This window comes from Platalea leucorodia (assembly GCF_965183815.1).
Source record: "Platalea leucorodia genome assembly, chromosome: 33".
NCBI lineage: Eukaryota > Metazoa > Chordata > Aves > Pelecaniformes > Threskiornithidae > Platalea > Platalea leucorodia.
The window spans coordinates 401,194-423,276 of NC_138855.1; the positions used below are offsets into that span (position 1 = coordinate 401,194).

A 22,083-nucleotide genomic window follows, 5' to 3' on the forward strand; every position below is an offset into this window, starting at 1 on the left:
GCTGAGGCGGAGCCGCCCTCTCCCGTGACACCACCCCGGCAGCTGTCAATCTCCCGCAGGCCCCGCCCCCCGGTCTGCCCCCCCCCCCCCCCCCCCGGACCCAGCACAGACCCACGGCTCCGTTTTCAGCTCCTTTATTAAAAGCTCCCGGTAACGAGGGCGGGGCCCCTCCCTGCCAAGGGGCCCCAGGCCTCCGGGCCGCCGTCCCTGAGCTCTCGGGGCGGGGGGGGAACGGCCCCGGCGCCAGCCTCACCCCGAGGGGACCCAGGCGTCCGACCAGGTGCCGAGTCCATCTCCGGAGGGCTCGGGGACCCCCCGGTGCTGAACTCACCCCGAGCAGCCCCTCGGGGTGGGGGTTCCCGGCTGGGACCCGGGCGTCGCGGAGGGGATCCAGGTATCCGGGCTCAGTGGGCCTTGTGGCGGGGGCGGTCGTGGGCGCGCTGGGCGGCGGCCAGGTGACGGCAGGCGTCAGCCAGGAGGACGCCGGGCACCAGCACCCACAGCCCGTTCAGCCCCACGAAGTAGCCCCAGAAGTACAGAGGCCGGGGGTCGCTGTGGCTCCAGCCCGCCCGCGCCTCCGTGGCGAAGTACAGCACGTCCCCATACAGCTGCCCTGGGCGCAGGGAGGGAGACGGATGTCAGGGAGAGCCGGGCGGCTCCAGGGACACGGGCGGCCCCCCTCACTCGCCCCCTCCAGGGCATGCAGGGGTCCCAGGCGTACCGAGGGAGACGAGGAGCTGCAGGATGTAGCGGGTCGGGTGGCGCCGCAGGAAGGCGAGGAAGGTGAGGAAGCTGAGAGGGCCCCAGGCCCAGGCTGTCACCGTCTCCATGGCAACCGTGAAGTCATCGCTCCTGGCGGGGTGGGGGGAAGACACAGCGGGGTCAGCCCGGACGCCCGGGGCCCTCGGACACCCCTCTCCCCGCCCGCCTCCCCCAACTCACGTCATGTAGCGGCTGTCGGCTTTGGCGTACTCCTTCCCTGCGGGCGGCGCGGGGTTGGCAGGGGGACCCAGGCGCCTGGGGCAGGCAGGTGCCTCCCCCCCCCACCGCACGGGTCCCAGGCACCCGGGGGACTCCCACCCCCACCCCATGGCCCTCCAGCATGCGGGTGTCCCCCTCCCCAGGCGTCCAGGGCCCCCCCCCCCTTTTTCCCTTCGGGGCCCACTGACGCCCCAGGAGACCCCTCCCCAAAGGGACCCAAGTGACCGGGACCCCCCCCAGGGAACCCGGCCCCCCCCCAGGGACCCCGGCACCCCTGTCCGCCCCCCGCCCCGGCGCTCACAGACGTCGGCCAGCAGCCCGGTGGCGGCGGGCAGCTCCCGGTGCCGCAGGCTGAAGTAGCCCTCCAGTATCCCGTGGATCCCCGCGCACAGCAGGAACCAGCCCAGCGCCAGGCGGCGGGCGGGGCTCCGCGACGCCCCGCCCCTCCCGGCCCCGCCCAGCGCCCAGCCCAGCGCCAGCAGCCCCGCCCCGGCCGCCACCACCGCGCCTGCGCACTGCCAGCCGGGGCGCGCGCTGGCTACGTAACCCGGCAACGGCAGCGAGCGCGGCCAATAGGGGTGCGCCGTCGTCGCCATGGCAACGCCGCTACGGTGGCCGCTGCGCTGCGCTGTGAGGGGGGAAGGCGGAAGCGAGGTGAGGGAGCGGGAACCGGACTCCCCCGCGCCCCCGCCCCGGCCGGGCTCCCCCCCCGCCCGCCCCGGCTGATCCGGCCCGGCCCGGCCCCCCCCCCCGCCCCGGCCGGGCCCCCGGGACGCCCCCGCCCCCCTCCCCCCCCCCCGGAGCGCTGCCGCCCTCACCTCAGCCGCGCCGCGCCGCTCTCCCGCGCGCCGCCAGCCCGCCGCCGCTCCCGCCGCCGCGCCCCCGCCCCCGCGGCCAATGGGAGCGCGCTGCCGCCCGGCCGGCCAATGGCGGCACGCCCCCGCCCGCCGACTCCGCGCGCCGATTGGCCGCCCCCGCCGCTGGGGAGATGTGGGGCCAGGGGGCTGGGCGGGAGGGGCGGGGCCTCGCCGTGTGGGCGGAGCCCGGCCCCGGCGCGGGGCTTCCCTCGGGGGTGGGGCTTCGCCGGGGCAGGACGCGGCTCTGGAGGCGTGGCCTCGCTTGGGGGCGTGGCCTCGTGCGGGAAGGGGGCTGCGCCCTGGAGGCGCGGCTCCGCCCAGGGGCGTGGTTCCGCGGGGGGGCGTGGCTCCACCTTGCGGGCGTGGCTCCACCTTGCGGGCGTGGCTTGCCCCCAGAGAGAGCGCCTCCCCATCTCCTCCATAGGGGCATGGGGACCCCCGGACCTATAGGGGCCGTATGGCCCCCCCAGCCCTACACGGGCCCTATGCTCCCTCTCAGGGCCTCGTAGGGTCCCTATGGACCCCCCCCCGGGATGTACAGGAGCTGTACAGACCCCCACAAAATATATAGGGGCTACACGGCCTCCCCTGGGCTGCGTAGACCCGCCCTGCAGGGATATATAGGAGCCACACAGACCCCTCCCAGGAACATACAGACACCCCCAGGGCTGTATGGACCCTCCCATAGGACATACAAGCTTCTCCAGGGCCTACAGGTACCATACAGACCCCCCAAAACTAGATAAGTACTATACAGACTCCTTCCAAAAACATATGGGTACTCCACAGAGGACCCCCAGGATGCATAGGTCCCCCCAGGAATGTGCAGGGGCCTCTTCCCGCCCTGCCAAGCCATACAGACACCCCCCAGGGATGTATGGACACAGGGACCCGCCCCCCAGAGCCATACAGGAGCTATATGGGCGGCGAGGAACCCCAAACCGGCGATGTTTCCCCCCAAGAATGAGTCGGGCGAGGCAGTGGCAGCAGGTCCCTGTATTGAACCCAGCCGTGCGGCCCCCCCGCGCCCCCCCACCGCTGGACCCCCGCTCCCTGGGGGGGCATGCGATAGGGCCCCCCCGCAACCGGCCGCTCGCCAGGAGCGGCTGGGGGGGCCCCGGGTTTGGGGCACCCCACCCAAATCTGGGGACCCCTCCCCACGCACGGGGGGGGGGGGGGCATGGAGTGATTCAGGGGGTGTGACCCCTCGGGTTTGGGGGTCACACCAGGGTGCCGGGGGGCTGCGGGTCCGAGGTGGGGGGGGGGGGCGGCCGCAGGGGGGTCCCCCGAGGCCCTGGGGGGAGGGGAGTGGGGAGAGATGTGTCCAAAAGATGGAGTAAAGTGAAAATAAAGGAAATGAGGAGAAAAAAACAGAAAAAATGGGAAAACAGAAAAAAAAGAGAGAGAAGAGAAACAGCAATTAGCTCCCCCAAACACAGCCCCCACTCCCTCTGCCCGGATGCCTGGGTCCCCCGCTGGCCCCCCCCAGAGCCCCGGGGATGGGGGTCCCCCCCCGGGACCCCCCCTCACCCTGTCCCCAGAATTAAGAAAAGAAAAGAGGAAAAAAAGAAAGGGGGCAGGAGAGACCCCCGGGAAAGGGCCAGGGACGCCGGGTGGGGAGCCCCAGAATGGGGGTTTGGAGGGAAACTGGAGAGGGGACACCCCAGGGAGACCCCAAATGTGGGGTTGCTGGGGGGGGCTGCTGGGGGACCCCGAACTGGGGCACGTGAGGGTTCTGGGGGTCCCCTGTGAGGTGGGGCTGAAGGGGGAGGTTTGGGGGGGCCGAAAGGGAGCATATTTGGGGTGTCCCTCGAGGGGGCTCTGTGAGGTGTGAGGGGTCCCCACGTGGGAGTCCCCAATCTGGGGACATTTGGGGGTCCCTGAAGAACGGGGGGGGGGGGCTCAAATAAGAACTATCAGGGCCCCCAGATCGGGGCCCTCCTTGTCCTCAAGTTGATGATGTTTGGGGGTCCCCAATGGATGGGGGGGTCCCCAAAAGGGGGGACATTCAGGCTCCCCGGCACGGGACACATGATGGTCCCCAATGGACGGGGGGGTCCCCGAACCAGGGATTTCAGCCTCCATGAGGGGGCTCACGTCACGCCCCCAAGCTGGGGCTCGCCCCCACACCCCCCTAAAAGAGGGGCGTGCGGTACCCCCGGGGCACCCCGTACCTGGGTGCCAGGGCCCCAGCGTAGCTGAGCGAGTGGGGCAGGCCGGGGGGGTCGCGGCGGCGGGGGGCCCAGGCGGGGCCGGGGGGCGGCAGGCGGGGGCCGGGGGGGGCCACCGGGGGGGCCCCCGTGTGCCGCAGGTACCAGTCCCGCAGCCCCTCCAGCGCCAGCCACTTCTGGCTGCGGCGTTGCTCGGCCGAGGGGGGGCCCCCCCCGGCCCCGGGCGGCCTCGGGGGCGCTTTCGGGAGGGCCCCCCCAGTCGATCAAGGCCTCCGAGCTGTTGCTGCGGCGGGTGCGGGGGGCCGGCGGGGGGGGGCCGGGCGCCGGGGGCCCCCCCAGCTGTGAGTCCTGGCTGCCCGACCAGGGCCGGGGGGGCAGCCCCAGCGCCTCGGGGCTGGGGAGGGGGGAGACAGGGGGTGAGACGGAGGGGCTGGGGTCCCCCAAAGCCCCCTGCACCCCCTCCACTGCCTTCCCCTCCCCTGCCGTGCTCCCCGCACCCCACGATTGCCCTGTGCACTCCCCAAATTGCCCCCAGGACCCACTATTGCCCCCCCCCCCCCCTTCTCACTCGCCCGCCCCCCCAGCCCCCCGGAACGCTCACCGGCAGAGGGCATGCCCGCGGGCGCAGGGGCTGCGGGCCAGGACAGGGGTGGCTGGGACGCTGCGGCCCTCGAAGCTGGAGGCGCTGCGGGGCAGGGTCCGTGCCGGGCTGGGGGCCATTGCACCCCGTCAGGGGGGGTGGGGGCCCCCCCAGGGCGTTTGGGGGGGGATATGGCGGGGGGAAGGGCTCTGGGGGGCTGGAGAGGGGGGACACGCTCACCTGGCAGGGCTGGCGAGGGAGCTGCGGCGGCCGGGTCCCCCCGCAGGGGCGTCAGGGGCCCAGGGCGGCCGGCGGTCGGGGCTGCCGGATCCGGCCCGGGGGGGCGAGGGGCGGCTGGCTCCGCTCGGGGGGGGCTTCGGGGGGGGCAGCCCCGGCAGGGCCCCTGCGGGGAGGCGCAGCGGGAGCCCCGGGTGACCGGGTGGCCCCCCTGGGGCCGGGCAGAGCCGCCGGGGGGTCCCAGGCGTCCGGCACTCACCGTTCTCCAGCGCCGGCAGGTCGCAGAGGGACCCGTTCTCATCTGGGGGAGCCGAAGGCGGGGGAGAGGGGTCAGCGCCGCCGGGGCCCCCCACACCTGCGCCCCGCCGGTCTGGGGACCCACCACGGGGCTTCGGCCCCCCGCCCCAGGCCAGGCCCTCCCCGGAAGCCTCCCCCTCCCCACGGGAACCCCCCGGTGCCTCGGGGACCCCCCCCCCCCCCCGGTGCTCACCGTGCGCGGCGGCGCCGAGCTGGGCGCGGAGCTGCCGGAGCCGCTGGGCCGCCTCGGCCTGCAGGCGCTGGCGGCGGCGGCGCTGCTCGGGGGGCAGCCCCGGGGCGGCCGCCAGGCGCCGGGCGGCCTCCACCACCTGCAGCTGCACCGCCACCTCACGCCGAGCCGCCCGCGCCGCCTGCGGGAGCCGGGACCGGGCACGGCGGGGCCGGACCGGGCCGGGCCGCCGTACGGAAGCCGGAGGGGGACGCGCCGGGTACGGGCGCCGCCATGGGGGTACGGGGGGGGGGGGGGGGGCGCTACGGGGGGTACGGGGGCCGCGAGGGGACAGGCAGGGGTACGGGGGCCGCCTTGGGACAGACGGGGTGTGGGGGCCGCCATAGGGGTATGGCGGCAGCCGTGGGACACACAGGGGGCCGCCATGGGGATACGGAGGCCGCGAGGGGACAGCCCGGGGTACGGGGGCCGCCGTGGGACACCGCGGGGTACGGGGGCCGCCCTGGGGGTCAGGAGGCCGCGAGGGGACGCACCCAGGTGGGATGGGGCAGGGACAGGGACCCCGGGGGGTGGGCGAAAGGACATTGCTGGGCTCTCTCCGCCCCCCAGCCCCTCGTTCCGCCCCCCCCCGACCCCCCGTTCCCCCCTGCCTACCTCAGGGAGGGGTCCCCGGGGGGGACCCCCGGCCCGGCGGCGCGGGGGGGGCTGGGGCCTCTCGCCGGGCTCCAGGGGGTACTCGGGGGGCAGCTTCCCTGTCAGCTCCTGCGCACAGCGGGGGGGCGATGGGGGGCCAGGGGGCTGGGGGGGCTCTTCGGGGGGGCGGGGGGGCTTGGGGGGGGGGCAGGGGGTTTTGGGGAGGGCTGTGGGGGGCTGTGGGTGGCGGGGGGGGCGCTATGGCGGTCCTGGGGAGGTCTGGAGGGGTCCCGGGGTGGGGCGGAGGGGGCCGGGGGTGTCCCGGGGGGCTGGGGGGGCCCCGGGGGGGGTCTGGGGGGCCGGGGGGAGGCTGGGGCAGGGGGCTGGGGGGGTCCCAGGGGGCTGGGAGGGGACACCTGGGGTTGGGGGGGGCAACCCCGGGGGTCAGAGGTCAGGGGTGGCTGAGGGTGTCCCGTAGGTGGGGGGCTGAGGGGGTGTGGGGGGGTGTGGAACAGGGGTGGGGGTCAGAGGTCAGGGGTCAGGGGTGACTCACGGCCTCCTGCAGGCAGAGGCGCCGCAGCTCCCGCAGGCGCAGCCCCAGGGCCTGGCGCAGCCCCCGCTGCCGCTCCCGCAGCTCCTGCAGCCGCCCCGCAGGCGCCCCTGCGCCGGGCAGAGGTCAGGGGGCAGAGGTCAGGGGGCAGAGGTGGGGGGCACCGGGGGGCAGAGGTGGGAGACACCGGGGGGGACACCGGGGGGCAGAGGTCAGGGGCACCGCAGGTCACCAGGGGGCAGAGGTCGGGGGCACCAGGGGGTCAGGGGACACCAAAGGTCAGGGGGGCACCATGGGGTGAGGGGGACAGAAGGCGGGGGCGCAGCAGGGTGGAGGGAGACACCGGGGTCAGAGGGCAGGAGGGGACGCGGCAGGGTGGGGTCAGGGGGCAGAGGTCAGGGGTCCTCATACCTGCAGGGCTGTAGGTGCCCGGGGGGATGATGTGGCCCCTCACCTCCATCTCGGGGCGGGCGCGAGGCCGGCACCCATCGGCCCTGGGCGCTGCGGGGAGACGTGAACCCGGGCGTCGGGGTGGGGTGGGGTGGGGGGGACCTGGGCCTCCGCCACCCCCCACCCCCGAGATGCTGGGGACCTGGGCGTCCGGGCAGGGGTCGGGGGTCGGAGGTCGGGGCCCGGTGCCCCCCTCACCTGCCCAGACCCGCTTCCCGGCTCTTCCTCCCGCTTCCGCCTGCCCGGCCCCTCCCCCGGGACCCGGGCGTCCCCTCCTCCCCACCCCCAAAGGGACCCAGGCGTCCGGGGGTCCCCACCCCCCCGGAGGGGCCCAGGTGTCGGGGTGTCGTCCCCCCCCCACCAAAGGGACCCAGGCGTTCAGGCCCAGCTCAGCCCCCCGGGCCCCATGGTGGGGGGGGGGGTGGCAAGGCTCAGACGCCTGGGTCCCCCCGGGGGGCTCCAGCCCCCCACCAATCCCCCTGTTTCCCACAATGCCCTGGCGCGGCCCCCCCCCCTTTACCTTAACCCGGCGGGTGCTGCTCCGGGGGGGCTCCCGCCACCCACACGGCTGGGTGGGACCCAGGCGTCCGGGTGGGGGTCAGCCCCGCGCCCCCCCCAGGGGTCCCGGGCGTCCGGGCAGCCCCTCTCCCCCCGCCGCCGGCTGCGGGGGGACCCAGGCGTCCGGGCGCGGGGGGGGGTCTTGCTCCCCGCAAAGGGACCCAGGCCTCTGGGCGGGGGAGCGCGGGCCTTCCCGGGGACCCAGGCGTCCGGGCGGGTGTCGGGGTCCCCCCTGCTTCCCCCCCCCCACCCTGTGATGTCACTTCCTGCCAGCTCCCCCTCCCCCCATCGCCCAGCGCTTCCTGCCTCAGCCCCACAGCCCCCCGCTCGGGGCACCGGGACCCCCCGGCATCCCCCCGGCTCCGCAGGGACCCCCCAGGACCCCTCGGGCACCCTAGTGGCCCCCAGCACCCCCCCGCCGCAGCCCCGCGGCAGCCCCCAGCCCCACAGCCCTCGCAAGGCCTGGGGAAGCCCCAGCCCCGGAGCAATTCGCAGCCCCCCCTACCCCATAGACCCCCCCAGCCCCATAGCAGCTCCCTCAGCCCCATCGTGTCCCCCCCCCGCCCCGTAGGGCCCCCCCCAGCCCCATAGGGAGCCCCTGAGAGGCGCCGTGGGGCGCGGGGGGCGGCGATGTCCCGTGGGGCGGCCGAGGGGGCCCCCGCGCCCCCCGGCCCCCCCCCAGCGCCGCCCCCCGGCCGCCCCACGGTCTATGTCCTGCTGGAGGGGCCCAGCACCCCTGACACCCTCCGCCTGCTCAGGTGAGGGGGGGCCCCATAGCCCCGGGGGGTGCCCTGGCCCTGCCCCACGGCGGGGCTGGGGGGGTCGGGAGGGCTCTGAGGGGGAGCTGAGGGACAGGAGGGGGATGGGGGGTTGGGGGGGGGGCACAGGGGGCTTGAGGGACAGGAGGGTCCAGGAGGGATCTGGGGGGGCATGCAGGGGCGATGGGAGGGATTTTGGGGGGTCCCAGGGGGGCCTGGGGGGATCCGGGAGGGATTGGGGGGTCTGCAGGAGATGTGAGAGGGGTCCCGGAACAGCTGTGGGGGGGATCTGAGGGGTCTGGGGGACCGGTGGGGGGATCTGGGGTGGCTGGGGTCGGATCTGGGGGGCTGTGGGGCCGGTGGGAGCCAACCCCTCTCCCCTGGGACAGCCTGAGCTCCGTGCTGCCCGAGTCGGGGATCGTGGCTGACATCGAGTGGGAGCCGCCTGGCGGGGGGACCCCTGGGGACACCCCCAGTGACCCCCCCGGGGACCCCCCTGGAGACGCCCCCGGGACCCCCGCAGACGCCCCTGGCACCTTCTACTGCCTGAAGAGCCAGCCCCTGCCCCACAGGTACCCGTGACCCCCCCGGACCCCCCCCGGCCCCTTGGCCCCCTGCTGCCATTAACCCCCTCCTCTGCAGCGCGGGGCCAGCCCCTCCGGCGGCCATGGCGGCCCCCCCCGCCGCCCCCCCCCTCCTCCCGGGTGCTGCTGCGGCAGCAGCTGATGCGGGCGCAGGCGCAGGAGCAGGAGCAGAGAGAGAGGAGGGGCCCCCCTGGCCCCCCCCCGGCCCCCGGCCCCCCCGGCCCCTCGCCTGCCATCGCCGTCGGCGCCCCCCCCACCCCGGGCGCCCCCCCACGTGCCCCCCGAGGTGCTCAAGGTGAGACCCCATGGAAAAGGAGGGGGGGGGACGGGGCCCTGATGTGATGCTGGGGCTTTCGGGGGGGCTGGTGTGTGCTGGGAAATGGGGGACCCCAATGGGGGGAAATGGGGGGGCAGAGGGGGATATGGGGGGCCCAGGGCAGGGGGATATGGGGGACCCCAGGGCAGGGGGATATGGGGGGCCTAGGGCAGGGGTATGGGGGGCTCTGAGGCTCGGGGTGGGAGTGGGCTGGGGGAGCAGGGAGGGTACGGGGGACCCCAGGGCAGGGGGATATGGGGGCGTCATGCTGGGAATTGGGGGTCTCTGGGGCTCGGGGAAGAGGGAGGCTGGGGCCCCCTCAGCCCTGAACCCCCCTTGTGCTCCCCAGGTGCAGACCCACCTGGAGAACCCCACGCGCTACCACCTGCGGGCGGCCCAGCGGCAGCAGGTCCGGCAGTACCTCACCTCTGCCCTGGGCCGGGGCCCCCCCAGCCCCCCGGGGCCCCCCCCGGCCCCCCCCGCCCCCCACAGCCCCCTCGCCCTGCTCCACATCGGCCCCGGCTCCGAGAAGGAGGTGAGGGATGAGGGAGCGCTCCCGGCAGGGGGGGGGGATGGCGCAAGGGGGGGCTGTGGCGTCCCACGGGGGGGGCTGCGACGTCACGCGGGGGGCCGTGATGCAACGCGAGAGCAATGTGATGTCACCCCTGCAGAACGGGGTGCGGTACCGGGGGGGGGTGTGAGGTGGCATGGGGGCGGTGAGGCAATCCTGTGATGTCATACGGAGCCGCCGGGCACCAGGCGGGGGGCGGTGACACGATGCCTGGGGGCGGTGATACGGTACAGGGGGCACGAACGTTGCCCCTTTGGGTCTGAGGTGACGCTGGGCAGCTGGGATGGGGATTTGTGGTTTTCTCCACCCCTCTGCAGATCGATGATGTCATCGATGAGATCATCAGCCTGGAATCCAGCTATGACGAGCTGCTCAGCTTCGGTCCGGCCGAGGGCGGTCTCCAGCTCCCGAACACGGTGCGCTGCCCCTTTAAGGGCCTCGGGGGGGCGGGGACTAGCGCAAGCAACGCCCCTTCACGTGGGAGGGGGCGTGGCAGGTGCAAGCCCCGCCCGACACGCCTCATTGGCCGTAACCACGGTGTGGTGTGGCCTAGGCAGAGCCCGGCTGGGGGGAGTGGCTTGTCATAGCCCCGCCCATTGGAGCCATGGGGGCGTGGCCTCCACTCTGTATAATGCAGTGGGATTTGTGGGGGCTTCTTGCCATATAAGGGCAGAGGTGGTGCTGGGTGGGTGGGGCCTGAGAGGTGGGTGTGGCCTTTGCTGCATGTGGGCGTGGTCTGCCCCTCCCAGCTAGTCATGGGAGGGTGGGACCGACTTAAGGGGGTGTGGCCAAAATGGGCAGGACTTGGGGGTGAGTGGGCGTGGTTAATCACGAGGGGGCGTGGCCTCCGAACCTGTGGGCGGGGCCTGCTCACCTCCCAGGCTGGCCAAGGAGGGAGCTGGACCCACTGGGGGGGGGGGGGGGGGAGGTGTGGTCCGGGCTGGGTGGGTGTGGTCTGTGGGGGCGTGGTCATGCCGACCCCACCCTCCCCGGCAGCTGCCCGCCCCCGGGCCCCTCCTGGAGGTGTTCAGCCCCCCCCAGGGGGGCAGCAGCTCCTGCCCCGCCGAGCTGCCCCGCGTCAAGGCTGAGCTCTCAGGTAGGGGGGTTGCTGGGGGGCTGGGAGGGCCTGGGGGTGTCCCTATGGGGCCGGGAAGGGGCTCAGGGTGTCCTGTGGGGTGGGGTGGGGTCCTTATGTGGCTGGAAGGGGTCTGGGGGGTGTCACTGCTGTGGGGAGGTGTCCCAGGCGTCTCTGTGGGGTATGGGAGGGTCCTGGGGATCACTATGAGGCATGGGGGGGGAGGGCTGTGGGGCAGAAAGGGTTCGGGGGGGTCCCTGTGGGGCAGAGAGGCTCAAGGATGTCCCTGTGGGGTGGGAGGGGTCAGGGTCCCACCTTGGGGGGGTTGACGACTGTTCTCCTGTCCCCAGAAACAGAGGCAAAAGCGCTGCTGAAGGAGCGGCAGAAGAAGGACAACCACAACCTGAGTGAGCTGGGGGGCGAAAGGGGGGGCTGGAGGGGCCTGGGGGGCCACCGTGGGGCTGACGTGTTCCCCTTCCCCCTGCAGTTGAGCGGCGCCGACGGTTCAACATCAACGACCGCATCAAGGAACTAGGGACCCTCATCCCCAAATCCAACGACCCGTGAGTGGGGGACCCCGCTCCCCAAGGGACCCCGGCATCCGGGTGGGCGCTGGGGACCCCACGCTGGGTCCCGGGAGGGACCCTCGCATCCGGGGGTCCCCACGGCGGGCACCAGTGGGACTTAGGCATCCCGATGCCGGCAGGGAGATGCGCTGGAACAAGGGCACCATCCTGAAAGCCTCGGTGGATTACATCCGCAAGCTGCAGAAGGAGACGCAGCGCTCCCGCGAGCTCGAGCTGCACCAGCAGCGCCTGGAGCAGGCAAACCGCAGTCTCCAGCTCCGTGTCCAGGTCTGGGGGGGCTGGGGAGGTGGTTTAGGGGGCTGGGAAGGGTGGGATTGGGGGCCTGTGGGGCTGGAGAGGAGCTGGGAGGCTCTGTGGGGGTGGGAGGGGGGGGCGACAGGGGCAGACTGGGGGTTTTGGGGACTTTACGTGTCTGGGATGGGTAGAAGTGGGAGGCTGTGGAGGGGCTATGGGGGGGCTATGGGGGCGTTATGGGGTTGTCAGTCACCTGGAGGCGGGTGCCCATGGGGTCAGGGGGAGCAGAACCAGGGGAACGGAGGCGTTATTGTGAGGCTGGTTGGGCTGAGCTGCGGTCTGGGGGGATCGGTGGGACTGGGGGGTATATTGGGGTCCATGGGTCACTGACCCCCCCCCCGTCCCCCCAGGAGCTGGAGCTGCAGGCGCAGCTGCACGGGCTCCCCCTGAGCCCTCCAGCGGCACCAGCGGCCGAGGGGGGGTGCGAGGAGGCCCCCGGGGGTCCCCCCTTCCCCCCAGGGGGCCCCCCAACTCCCCAGTGCCTCCTGGACCTGGCGCTGGCTGACGACCTGCCCCCAGGGCTGGGCCTGCCCCTGGGCCTGGGGGGACCTGAGGGGAGCTTGGATGACATCCTGATGGACGACGGTGGGGGACTGTCGCCCCTCGGCCCCCCTGGTGCCCTCCTTGCCTCCCCCGAGCCCTCCCGTGCCTCCAGCCCCCGCAGCAGCCTCAGCATGGAGGACGACTCTTGAGCGCCGCCTGCGCCACCCCTTTAAGGACCCTCGGGCGTGGCCCTTTGAAGGACCCTCCCCACCGCATGGCCCTTTTAAGGACCCCCATGCACCCTTTGAGGCCCCCCCCCGCCCCCCGGGCTGTTTCAGATGGGCCCCACAGGGTGCCGTTTTAAGGCCCTTAAAACGGGCAAGCCCTTTTGAGAGATGGCACTGACCTGTGAAGGCGGTGCCACTGTATTGCCCTTTTAAGGTGCCCCATTGGTGGGCCCCGTTAACGGACCTCGGCTGGGCAAGGCCCTTTAACGGAGGTCCCTCCGTGTGGCCCTTTTAAGGCACTGGCGTGGGCCCCACGTAGGTGTGGCCCTTTTAAGGTTTCACTTCAGCCCCGCCCTTTCAAGAGGCAGCCCCGCCCCATGGGGGAAAGCCCCGCCCCTCAGGGAAGCCCTGTCCCCGCCCCATGGCGAGGCCCCGCCCCCCCGGCTGGCCCCGCCCCTTTCCTGGCTCTCCCCAACCAGCGGGCTCCTGGGGGCTGGGCCCTCAGCTATGAAGCCCCGCCCTCCCTGCTGTCACTCTCACACCGCCCCGCCCACCGTACTAACCCCCCCCTCGGTTCCCGCCCTCTTTTAGACGCCCCGCCCACCGGCCCCACTTAAAGGGACCGCCCCCCCCGCCCTAATTTTGTACGGAAAGCGTCACGTGGGAAATAAACGTTTGTTAACGAGGAACCGCCCGGTGCTGGGGGACGGGGCCTATAGAGCCGGGGGGCATATAGAACCCAGCGCGGCCTATAGGGTCTGTAATACATGGGGGGGGGGATCTATGGACCTTATAGAACCTATGGGGCCTGTAGCACCCAGGGGGGGCCGTATGGACTCTATAGCGGTGGGGGACAATCCGTGAGCCTCATGGCCCGCGGGGGGCGCTGCATAGGCCCTACGGTGCCCTGGGGGCCCTACAGGGGCCTACGGTGCCGGGGGGGGGGGCCTGTACCGCCCGCCGCGCCGGCATAGTCTCTATGGTCCCTGTGGGGCCGCTCTGCCCGCCGGGGCGGCCCCGAGCTCTATGGCCGCGGCGTGACATCACTTCCGCGTCTCCACGCCTCTTGCAGGCCCGCCAGAGCGTCCGCTTCCGGCCCCGCCCCGCGGGGTCTTCCCGCGGCGCCAAGATGGCGCAGGCCCTCTCGGCCGAGGAGTTCCAGCGGATGCAGGTGGGGCCCGGCCCCGGCCGGGGCTCTCGGCCCGGGGCTCTCGGCCCGGCGCCGCCCCGCTCACCCCGCTCCCTTCCTCCCAGGTGCAGCTGCTGGAGCTGCGGACGGAGAACTACCGCCTCTCGGACGAGCTGCGGAAGAATGGCGCCGGTACGGGGGTGGGGTGGGATGGGATGGGGTGGGGGGCCTCGGGCGGGTGGCCCGACCGCCGCCTCCCTGACGGCCCGTGTCCCCCCAGAGCTGTCGGGGCTGCGGCAGCGGGTGCAGGCGCTGGACAAGGACCTGGCCAAAGCCAACAAGGTGAGGGGATCCCCTGCCGCGGCCTCTGGCCTGCCCCCCCCCCCCCCCCCCCCCGGCCCCGCTGTGACCCCCTCTCTTCTCTTGTAGGCCCTCAGTAAGAGTAAGAAGGCGCAGGTGGGTGCTGGGGGGGTCTCTGTGGGTGCTGGGGGGCTGCTGGGGGGGGTCTCTGTGGGTGCTGGAGTGCTGCTGGGGGGGTCTCTGTGGGTGCTGGAGTGCTGCTGGGGGGGTCTCTGTGGGTGCTGGGGGGCTGCTGGGGGGTCTCTGTGGGTGCTGGGGGGGGTCTCTGTGGGTGCTGGGGGGGTCTCTGTGGGTGCTGGGGGGCTGCTGGGGGGGGTCTCTGTGGGTGCTGGGGGGGGTCTCTGTGGGTGCTGGGGGGGTCTCTGTGGGTGCTGGGGGGCTGCTGGGGGGGTCTCTGTGGGTGCTGGGGGGTTGCTGGGGGGGTCTCTGTGGGTGCTGGAGTGCTGCTGGGGGGGTCTCTGTGGGTGCTGGGGGGCTGCTGGGGGGTCTCTGTGGGTGCTGGGGGGCTGCTGGGGGGGTCTCTGTGGGTGCTGGGGGGCTGCTGGGGGGTCTCTGTGGGTGCTGGGGGGCTGCTGGGGGGGTCTCTGTGGGTGCTGAGGGGGTCTCTGTGGGTGCTGGGGGGCTGCTGGGGGGGGTCTCTGTGGGTGCTGGGGGGGTCTCTGTGGGTGCTGGGGGGTTCTGGGGGGGTCTCTGTGGCTGCTGGAGGAGGGTTGAGGGGTCCCTGGAGATACTTGGGGGTTTCTGGGGGTGCTGGGGGGCCCTAGAGGGTCTCTCAGGACACTAGGGGGGGTTTTTGGATGTGCTGGGGGATCCTGGGGGCTCTCTAGGGTTGCTGGGGGGTTCTTAAGGGGTCCCTGTGAGTGCTGGTAGGGTCCCTGGGGTGTCTACAAGGGTGCTGGGGGGTCCTAGGGAGTCTGTAGGGATGCTGGGCAGATTCCTGGGGGTCCTGGGTGGTCCCTGGGGAGTCTCTAGGGGGACTGGGGGGTCCCAGGAGATCTTGAGGGGCTGCTGGGTAAGTCCTGTGGATCTTCATAGGGTGTATGTAGGTGCTGGGTGGTGCTAGGGGTTACTGTGGGTGCTGTGGGGGGTGCTATGGGATCTGGGGGGGGCCTGCTGGGGGGAGCTCTGGGGGTCCCAGCCACAGGGTACCAGTGGTGGGGGCCCCCCCTAGGAGGTGGAGGCACTGCTGGGGGAGACGCGGATGCTGCAGGGGAAGCTCCAGAGCCAGGAGGATGATTTCCGTCTCCAAAACAGCACTCTCTTGCGTGAGCTGGCCAAGGTGGGGGCCCCGGGCCACCCAGGGGACCCCAATGTCCCCTAGGCCATCCCATGAGTCCCTAATGCTACCCTGAGCCTCCCAGTATCCCCTTAGATGTTGCTTGGGGGTCTGCGGGGTTTTGCCTTACTGGGGGGGGGGGGGGGGGGAACCAGAGGGTCCCTGGGGATCCCCAGTGTCACTTTCGGGATCTGGGGGGGTGTGTGGTGTGTCTCTTGGTGTCATTTTGGGGTCCCTGAGGTGCCCGGTGTCACCACAGGGGCTCCCCAACCCCTTGTGGGGGGGTCTCTTTGGGCCCCATGGGGGTTCCATGGTCCTGTGAGGGGTCTGGGGTGTCCCATGGGTGCCTGACCTGGGAGCGGGTCCCAGCTGTGTGCGCAGATCGAGGCACTGGAGGAGGAGAATCGGCAGCTGCGGGATGGGGGGCCCCCAGGACCCCCCCGTGACCCCCTGGCCTCCATGGAGCCCCCCCATGATGGGGCCACCGGTGACGGCGGGGCCCCCCCGGCCGCTACAGATGGTGAGGGGGTGCCTGGGGGGGGTGTGTTGGGCTCTCGGGGCAGGGGTTGGGGGCCCCTGGGGGGTTTGGGGATATTCTGGGATCCTTCCTGGGGGATGTTGGGGTCCCAGAGGTCTGGGGGGGTCTCCATGGGGGAGTTGAGTGTGTGTATGGCTTTTATCATTGTCCGTGCGGCAGTATGGACGCTTATGGAGTGGAATATGGGGTCTCTATGGGGCATAGGGTGCCTACTAGGTGGATATGAGGACTCTGTGGGTCCCTATGGGGCTGGGGAGGTTTATGGGGTCCTGTGGGACACCGTGGATCTGACTGCCACCCTCACAGCCCCCCCGGAGCCCCCCAAGGAGCTGCAGCTGGCAGAGGAGGGGGCCGGGGGCGACACTCCCCCCAGGGAACCCCCAGCACCCACTGCTCAGGTATGTTGTGGGGGGAGTATGGGGGGCTTGGGGGTCTATAAAGGATCTGAGGGGGCTAAAGAAGGTTTAGAGGTATGAGGGAGGGGAGTTTTGGGGGAAATATGGGCGTGTGTCAGTTAGTTGGGAAGGGACAAATGGAGGTGGGAAAAAATATAGGTTATAGAGCAGTGGGGTTTGGGGGTCTACAAGGGATCAGGGGGATTGTGAGAGAATATGACAACAAAGGGAGCGGGGCGTATAGCGGGGTTTGGGTCTGTTTACGGGTTGTGATAAAGAGAGTTTCAGAAAAATGTAGAATAAAAGTAAAGTTGAAAAGAGAAAGTAGTTGGATGGAACTTACAGATGTAGGAGACTAGAAACAGGAAATGTATAGATGAAATAGAGATGATGGGGGGGCTCTCTGGGGATCTCACAGGGTCTCTTGCAGGCGGAGGTGGCCCAGCTGCAGGCAGAGGTGGCCAAGGTAAGGTGGGGGACCATTTTGGGGGGCTCCTGAGGAGGATTTGGGGGCATTTGGGACTTGCGGGGGGGTTCCCATAGAGGATTTGGGAGGGTTGGAGTCCCAGAGGCATTTGGGGGCTCCTGGGGGACCTTAGTGGAGTCTATGGGGACTTTTGGGGTCTCAGAGAGCTCAGGGGGAGTCCCAGAGGGATTTGGGGGTGTCTGAGGGGTGTCCCATGAGGATTTCTGGGGTCTCAGAGGGGCCTGGGGGCACCTTGGGGGTTCTGGGGGTCGCGTCTCCCCCCCCACACTGATTTTCGTGTCCCCCCTCACCAGCTGACGGAGAAGCTGAGGAAGAAGCAGGAGAGGTGAGAGCGCCTGGATGCCTGGGTCCCCCTGGGGGGGCCTGGACACCCGTGTTCTTTTTAGGGCACAATGTGGGTTTTTCTAGTGTTTTTTGTTTCCCCCCCCCCCCCCCCCCCATTTTTTGCCTTTTTTTTTTTTTTGCCCCCCCAGTTTACTCCAACTGCAGGCAGAGAAGGAGACACTGCTCAGGGACAGTCGGTGAGTGGCCCCTGAGGGTCATGGGAGGGCCTGGGGTCCCCCCTAGATGCCTGGGACCCCCCCTGGACTCCTGGGTCCCCCTGTGCACCCCAGGACGGAGGTGGAGGAGCTCCGGGCCCGGCGGGACGAGGAATTTCGGGAGCTCCAGGCCCAGAACCAGCGGCTGCAGCAGGAGCTGGAGGCTGCGGCCCAGGTGGGGGCACCTGGGGGGGCACCCCTGGGTGTTGGGGGTTCCTGAGGGGCAGCTTGGGGTCTTAGGGGTGCCCCATGGCATTGTGGGGGTCCTGGGGGACTCCCTGAAGGAGCTGGGGGGCACTTGGGTGTTGGGGGGGCTCCTGGGGGTCACCCTTGGTGCCAGATCTCCTGGGGTGCTGCAGGGGCACCCTATGACGGGGGGGGGGGGGGGGGGGCGGTGCGGGGTGTCCAGCCCCTTATGGCCCCATGGGGGACCTATAGTGTCTGTACAACGCTGTGTGGCAGCTGATGGCCCCAGGTCAGCCTTGCCTGGGTCTGGGCAGCCTGGAGCAGCTCTATACGGCCCCGGGCAGTGCCGCCGGACCCTATAGGGCCCTATAGAGCGCTGTGTGGGGCGGCAGGCGGAGGCGGGGCTGCGGGAGCGGAGCGGGGCCCTGGCCCGGGAGCTGCAGGAGGCCCAGGCACAGCGTGACGCCCTCGACGCCCAGCTCCAGGTGGGGCCAGGGGGGGCTTGGGGGTCCTGGGCGGGGCGGTTGGGCTCCCCAGGATGCCCCTCATCTGGTCCCCAGGGGCTTGGGTGTTCCTGGGGGGTGGTTTGGGGTCTCCTGGGGGGGGTTTAGGGTCCCTGGGAGTGGTTTGGGGCTCCCTTGGGGATAGTTTGGGATCTTTGGGTACACTTTGAGGTCCCCAATGTGCTTCTCACCCTATCCCAGGGGAGTTCTGGGGATCCATGGGTGGGTTTAAGGCTCCCCAAGGTGCTCCTGACCACATCCCTGGGGGGTTTGAGGGTCCCCTGGGAGGATTTGGGGTCCCAGAGGTGCCCTGACCCCATCCCTGGGGGGTTTGGGGGTCCCCTTGGGGGATTTGGGCTCCCCAAGGTGCTCCTGACCGCATCCCTGGGGGGTTTGGGGGTCCCCTGGGAGGATTTGGGGTCCCAGAGGTGCCCTGACCCCATCCCTGGGGAGGTTTGGGGGTCCCTGAAGTGCCCCTGTCCCTGTTCCTGGGGGGTTTTGGGGCCCTGGGAGCACTTGGGGTCCCTGAGGTGCCCCTGAGGTGCCCCGGCTGCACCCCCGCTGTCCTGGGATGCGGGGATGCGTGTGCAAGGCACTGCACCCGCAGGCGTGCGCGGGGGAGCAGGACGGGCTGCGGCGGCGGCTGGCGGAGGCGGAGGACGCCCGCGGGGAGAGTGAGCGGGGCCGGCGGCAGGCGCAGGTCAGCCCCTCTCCCCTGTCGTGCCCCCCCCCTGGGGTGGGGGTCCCCCCGCCCACCCCGTCCCCACCCAGCCCCGTCCCCCCAGGAGCAGCTGGAGCGGCAGGCGCAGGAGCACGCGGCAGCCGCTCGTGCCCGGGCAGAGGAGCACCAGGCCGAGCTGGAGGTGAGCACCCCACCACAGGGGATCCCCCAGGTGTAGGAGCTGCACAGACCCCAGGGGGGCTATAGGCACCCCCGCAGAGCTATGGGGACCATAGGAATGCCTACACTCCTCTCGATCAGAGGGCTTGTGAAGAGTTTTGGAGGGTCGTCAGTGTTGTGGTGTTCGTATAGCTCTGCGTGGCGACGTGAGGATCCCTGGATCGTTACAATGTCTGTTGTGGTCCTATAGAGGACGTAGAAATTGTTGGGGCGATGCAGAGACCGTAAGGATCCTCGTGGCTCTGTGGGGTCCTTGGGATGTTACAGGGTTCAGGGGGACTGTGGGAAGCTGGTATCGTTCTGCGTGAAGCTATAGGTGTCTTATAACATTACAACAGCTGTGGATATCTTTTCTGCGTTTTAACTGCCCAATAGAACATTATAGGGCCTGTGGCAGCAGAGTCTATATGACCCATAAAATCATCTATGCTTCTCTAGAGACTATAGAGACCCACAGATGCTGCAGAATCTATAGGGACCCCGTAAAGAGTTGTATTGATCCAGGGATGCTGTAGGGACCCCACCAGACTTACGGAGTCTGTAGGGGTACCTGGGATGCTATAGGACCCGTGCCCTCTCCCCCGTGGCCCTATAGAGCTCTATAGGTGCCGGGACTGGGTGTGACCCCCCTGCTGTCCCCAGGGCCGTGTGGGGGAGCTGCAGGCGGCGCTGGGGGATGCTGAGCGGCAGCGGGAGCTGCAGGAGGCTGAGGGCCGGGCGCTGCGCCAGGTACCCCCAAATCCACCCCCGTAGGACCCCCAGAGCCCCCCTGTCCCCCTGAGCCCCTCCCTGAGCCTGCCGAGACCCCCTCACAGCCCCCCGGGAACCCCACATACCTCTATGGGATACTCCAGCTCTCCTGGGACCACTAGCAATGTTGCTGGGACTCCCAGTTCCCCTATGGAGGAGCCCTTAGATCCCCCACCAGAGATCCTGAGATGCGCAGGTACCCCCCCAGGACCCCCAAATCCCCTCCCAAGGTCCACACGCTCCTCTGGGACCCATCACCAAATTCTTCCTGCCCCCCACGCATGCTCCTGCGTTCCCTCTGAGCCCCCCCCAGGACCCCCCAGACTCCCCTCAGCACCTGCAAGTACTCTTTTGGACCCCCAAATCCCCCGCAGGAGCCCCCAGACTCCCCTCAGCGGCCACAAGTCTTCTCTGGGACCCCCCTACATCTCTTCCTGACCTTCTCTGTCTCTCCAGGAGCTGAAGGATGTCCGGGATGGGCAGCGCATCCTGGAGAAGAAGGGCAGTGCTGCGGTGAGGAACCTGGGGGTTGGCGGGGAGCCGGAGGCCAGGGTCCCCTGCGCGATCCTGACTCCCCGCGTTGTCCCCCCCCCTCAGCTGAAGGACCTGAAGCGGCAGCTGCAGCTGGAGCGGCGCCGGGCCGACCGCCTACAGGAGCGGCTGCAGGAGCTGCTTGCACCCACCCGTGCCCGCACTGGTCAGCCCGATGCTGGGCTTCCCTGGGGGACTGGGGAGGGGGTTCCAGGCACTGGAGTCTGCTTGAGGGGGGGCTCCTGGATGCCTGGGTCCCCTCAGGGGGGCGGTCCTGGGTCTGTGGTTTGGGGGTTACTGGGGTGTCCTGGTCTCCTGGTGGGAGGAAAATGGGTGCTGGGGGGTCTCCTGGATGCCTGGGTCCCCAGGGAGGGGGTGACAGGGTCTCCTGGGGGATGTGGGGTACAGTAGGGGTGCCCAGGGATGGGGTGCCGCTGTGGTGCAGCCGGGGGGGGGGGAGGGTGCCCCAGAGGGGTGGGCTTGTCCCAGACGCCTGGGTCCCCTTTTTGCCTCAGCAGGGCTGGAGGAGCTGGGGCTGGAGGGGGGGTCCCCTGGGCGGGGGCCGGGGGGCGACAGCAGCAGTCTCTCCTCCCTGGGTCGTGATGGCTCTGCCCCCGGCAGCACCAAGGTGGGCGGGGCCTGGGGTGAGGGGCGGGGCCTGGGGTGAGGGGCGGGGCCTGGGGTGAGGGGCGGGGCCTGGGGTGAGGGGCGGGGCCTGGGGTGAGGGGCGGGGCCTGGGGTGAGGGGCGGGGCCTGGGGTGAGGGGCGGGGCCTGGGGTGAGGGGCGGGGCCTGGGGTGAGGGGCGGGGCCTGGGGTGAGGGGCAGGGCCTGGGGGGCTGCTCTGGGGAGGGGCTATGTGGGTGGAGCCAAGGTGGGGGCATGGCTACAGGTGGGGCTGGGGGGGGCTGGGGGGGCGGGGCTGGGGAAGGGGGGGCGGGGCTGGGGAGGGGGGCGGGGCTGGGGAGGGGGGCGGGGCTGGGGAAGGTTGGGGTCATGGCAGGGGGTGTGGCTATGTTGGGGCTGGGGTGGGGCCATCCTGGCCCCTCCCCATTTGGGGGAGGAGACTGGGGTGGGAGGTGGAGTGCCTTGTGGGTGTGGCTTCAGCGAGGGGGCGTGGCCTTGCCGTCAGTGCAGCCCCCTTGACTCTGTCCCCCTGCAGTCGGGCTCAGGCAGCCCCGGGGGGGGCAGCGGCGGCGGGGGGGTCCCCGGCGGGGGGGGCCTGTCCCCCGCAGAGGTGGCGGAGCTGTTCCAGCGCCTGGCCCAGAGCCAGCAGGAGCGCTGGCTGCTGGAGGAGAAGGTACTGGGTGGGACTGGGCGGCACTGGGAGGGGCGGGGGGTAGCGCTGGGGGGGTCACCAGTGCCCTTTCCCCCCGCCCAGGTCCGTCACCTGGAGGTGAGCAGCGCCTCGATGGCAGAGGACCTGTGCCGCAAGAGCGCCATCATCCAGAGCTTCGTGCGCGACAGCCGCCTGGGTGAGCCCCGGCCCCCCCCCGCGCCCCCGGCCCCCCTGCCACCACCCCCGCTCACCCCGGCTGCGCGTGCCCCCCCCCCCCAGAGGCGGCGGGTCCCCCCGGTGCCCCCCGGCGGGGCGCGGGGCCGGGCGAGGAGGGGCTGCGGGAGATGAACAAGAAGCTGCAGAACATGCTGGAGGAGCAGCTCACCAAGAACCTGCACCTGGGCCAGGTGGGCGGGGCGGGGGCGGGGCCGGGGGCGGGGCGGGGGGCGGGGCCGGGGGGCGGGGGCGGGCCCGCTGACCCCTCCCCTCTCCCCCAGGACCTGGAGGCGCTGTCGCAGGAGCTGGCGCGGCTCAGCAAGGAGAGAGCCGCCCCCCCCGGGCCCCCCTGAGCCCCCGCGGGCCCCGCCCCCCCCGCGGGCCCGGGCAGCCGCCGGGGGCGTTGCTGCTTTAAGGGGACGTTGCCCTTTTAACGAGGGGGCGGTGCCCCTTTAAGGGGGGGAGCCCGCATGCGCCCCCCTCGGTGTCCCCCCCTTCCCTTAATAAACCCGATGTGAACCGCTGCCTCTTGCGTCATTGCCTGCGTCTGCGGGGGGGGAGGGGGCACGATGACATCACGGCGGCTCCCGCTGCCT

General features: G+C 71.3%; 3 protein-coding genes across 7 annotated transcripts; 2 read left to right on the forward strand and 1 right to left on the reverse strand.

Annotated features, from left to right (window-relative positions):
* Nucleotides 1-118: 118 nt before the first annotated feature.
* Nucleotides 119-7,904, reverse strand: LOC309601381 (coiled-coil domain-containing protein 120-like). 2 transcript variants are annotated; one of them, XM_082334342.1, is made up of 9 exons: nucleotides 7,467-7,904; nucleotides 6,908-6,997; nucleotides 6,500-6,606; nucleotides 5,968-6,075; nucleotides 5,317-5,494; nucleotides 5,086-5,127; nucleotides 4,830-4,992; nucleotides 722-852; nucleotides 119-613 (listed from the first exon to the last, which is right to left on the reverse strand). In XM_082334342.1, the coding sequence occupies exons 2-9, from the start codon at nucleotides 6,954-6,956 to the stop codon at nucleotides 405-407; spliced, it is 987 nt and encodes a 328-aa protein (XP_082190468.1). In that variant the 5' UTR covers nucleotides 6,957-6,997; nucleotides 7,467-7,904; the 3' UTR covers nucleotides 119-404. The 2 variants fall into 2 exon arrangements, with proteins under 2 accessions (XP_082190468.1, XP_082190467.1); XM_082334341.1 differs by lacking the exons at nucleotides 119-613; nucleotides 722-852 and adding exons at nucleotides 3,019-4,403; nucleotides 4,611-4,718.
* On the forward strand, nucleotides 6,511-13,053 carry LOC309601380 (transcription factor E3-like). Its single transcript, XM_082334340.1, is given in 13 exon segments — nucleotides 6,511-6,621; nucleotides 8,076-8,262; nucleotides 8,652-8,834; nucleotides 8,905-8,949; nucleotides 8,951-9,095; nucleotides 9,097-9,141; nucleotides 9,512-9,697; nucleotides 10,051-10,149; nucleotides 10,730-10,829; nucleotides 11,159-11,215; nucleotides 11,296-11,371; nucleotides 11,515-11,662; nucleotides 12,040-13,053. Coding segments are annotated over 12 exon segments (1,554 nt in total). The 5' UTR covers nucleotides 6,511-6,621; nucleotides 8,076-8,134; the 3' UTR covers nucleotides 12,382-13,053.
* An 86-nt stretch (nucleotides 13,054-13,139) lies between these two features.
* GRIPAP1 (GRIP1 associated protein 1) lies at nucleotides 13,140-22,004 on the forward strand. Of its 4 annotated transcripts, none has more exons than XM_082334335.1 (23): nucleotides 13,140-13,155; nucleotides 13,472-13,570; nucleotides 13,654-13,720; nucleotides 13,809-13,870; nucleotides 13,958-13,984; nucleotides 15,060-15,167; nucleotides 15,534-15,684; nucleotides 16,009-16,100; nucleotides 16,516-16,563; nucleotides 16,878-16,909; nucleotides 17,058-17,105; nucleotides 17,199-17,298; nucleotides 17,672-17,794; nucleotides 18,420-18,512; nucleotides 18,598-18,675; nucleotides 19,356-19,442; nucleotides 19,920-19,976; nucleotides 20,061-20,160; nucleotides 20,510-20,622; nucleotides 21,155-21,292; nucleotides 21,374-21,467; nucleotides 21,551-21,678; nucleotides 21,769-21,974. In XM_082334335.1, exons 2-23 carry the CDS (start codon nucleotides 13,529-13,531, stop codon nucleotides 21,838-21,840), a joined length of 1,860 nt encoding a protein of 619 aa, XP_082190461.1. In that variant the 5' UTR covers nucleotides 13,140-13,155; nucleotides 13,472-13,528; the 3' UTR covers nucleotides 21,841-21,974. The 4 variants fall into 4 exon arrangements, with proteins under 4 accessions (XP_082190461.1, XP_082190462.1, XP_082190463.1 ...); XM_082334336.1 differs by having other exon boundaries at nucleotides 20,513-20,622; XM_082334337.1 differs by having other exon boundaries at nucleotides 17,702-17,794; nucleotides 20,513-20,622.
* Nucleotides 22,005-22,083: the final 79 nt, after the last annotated feature.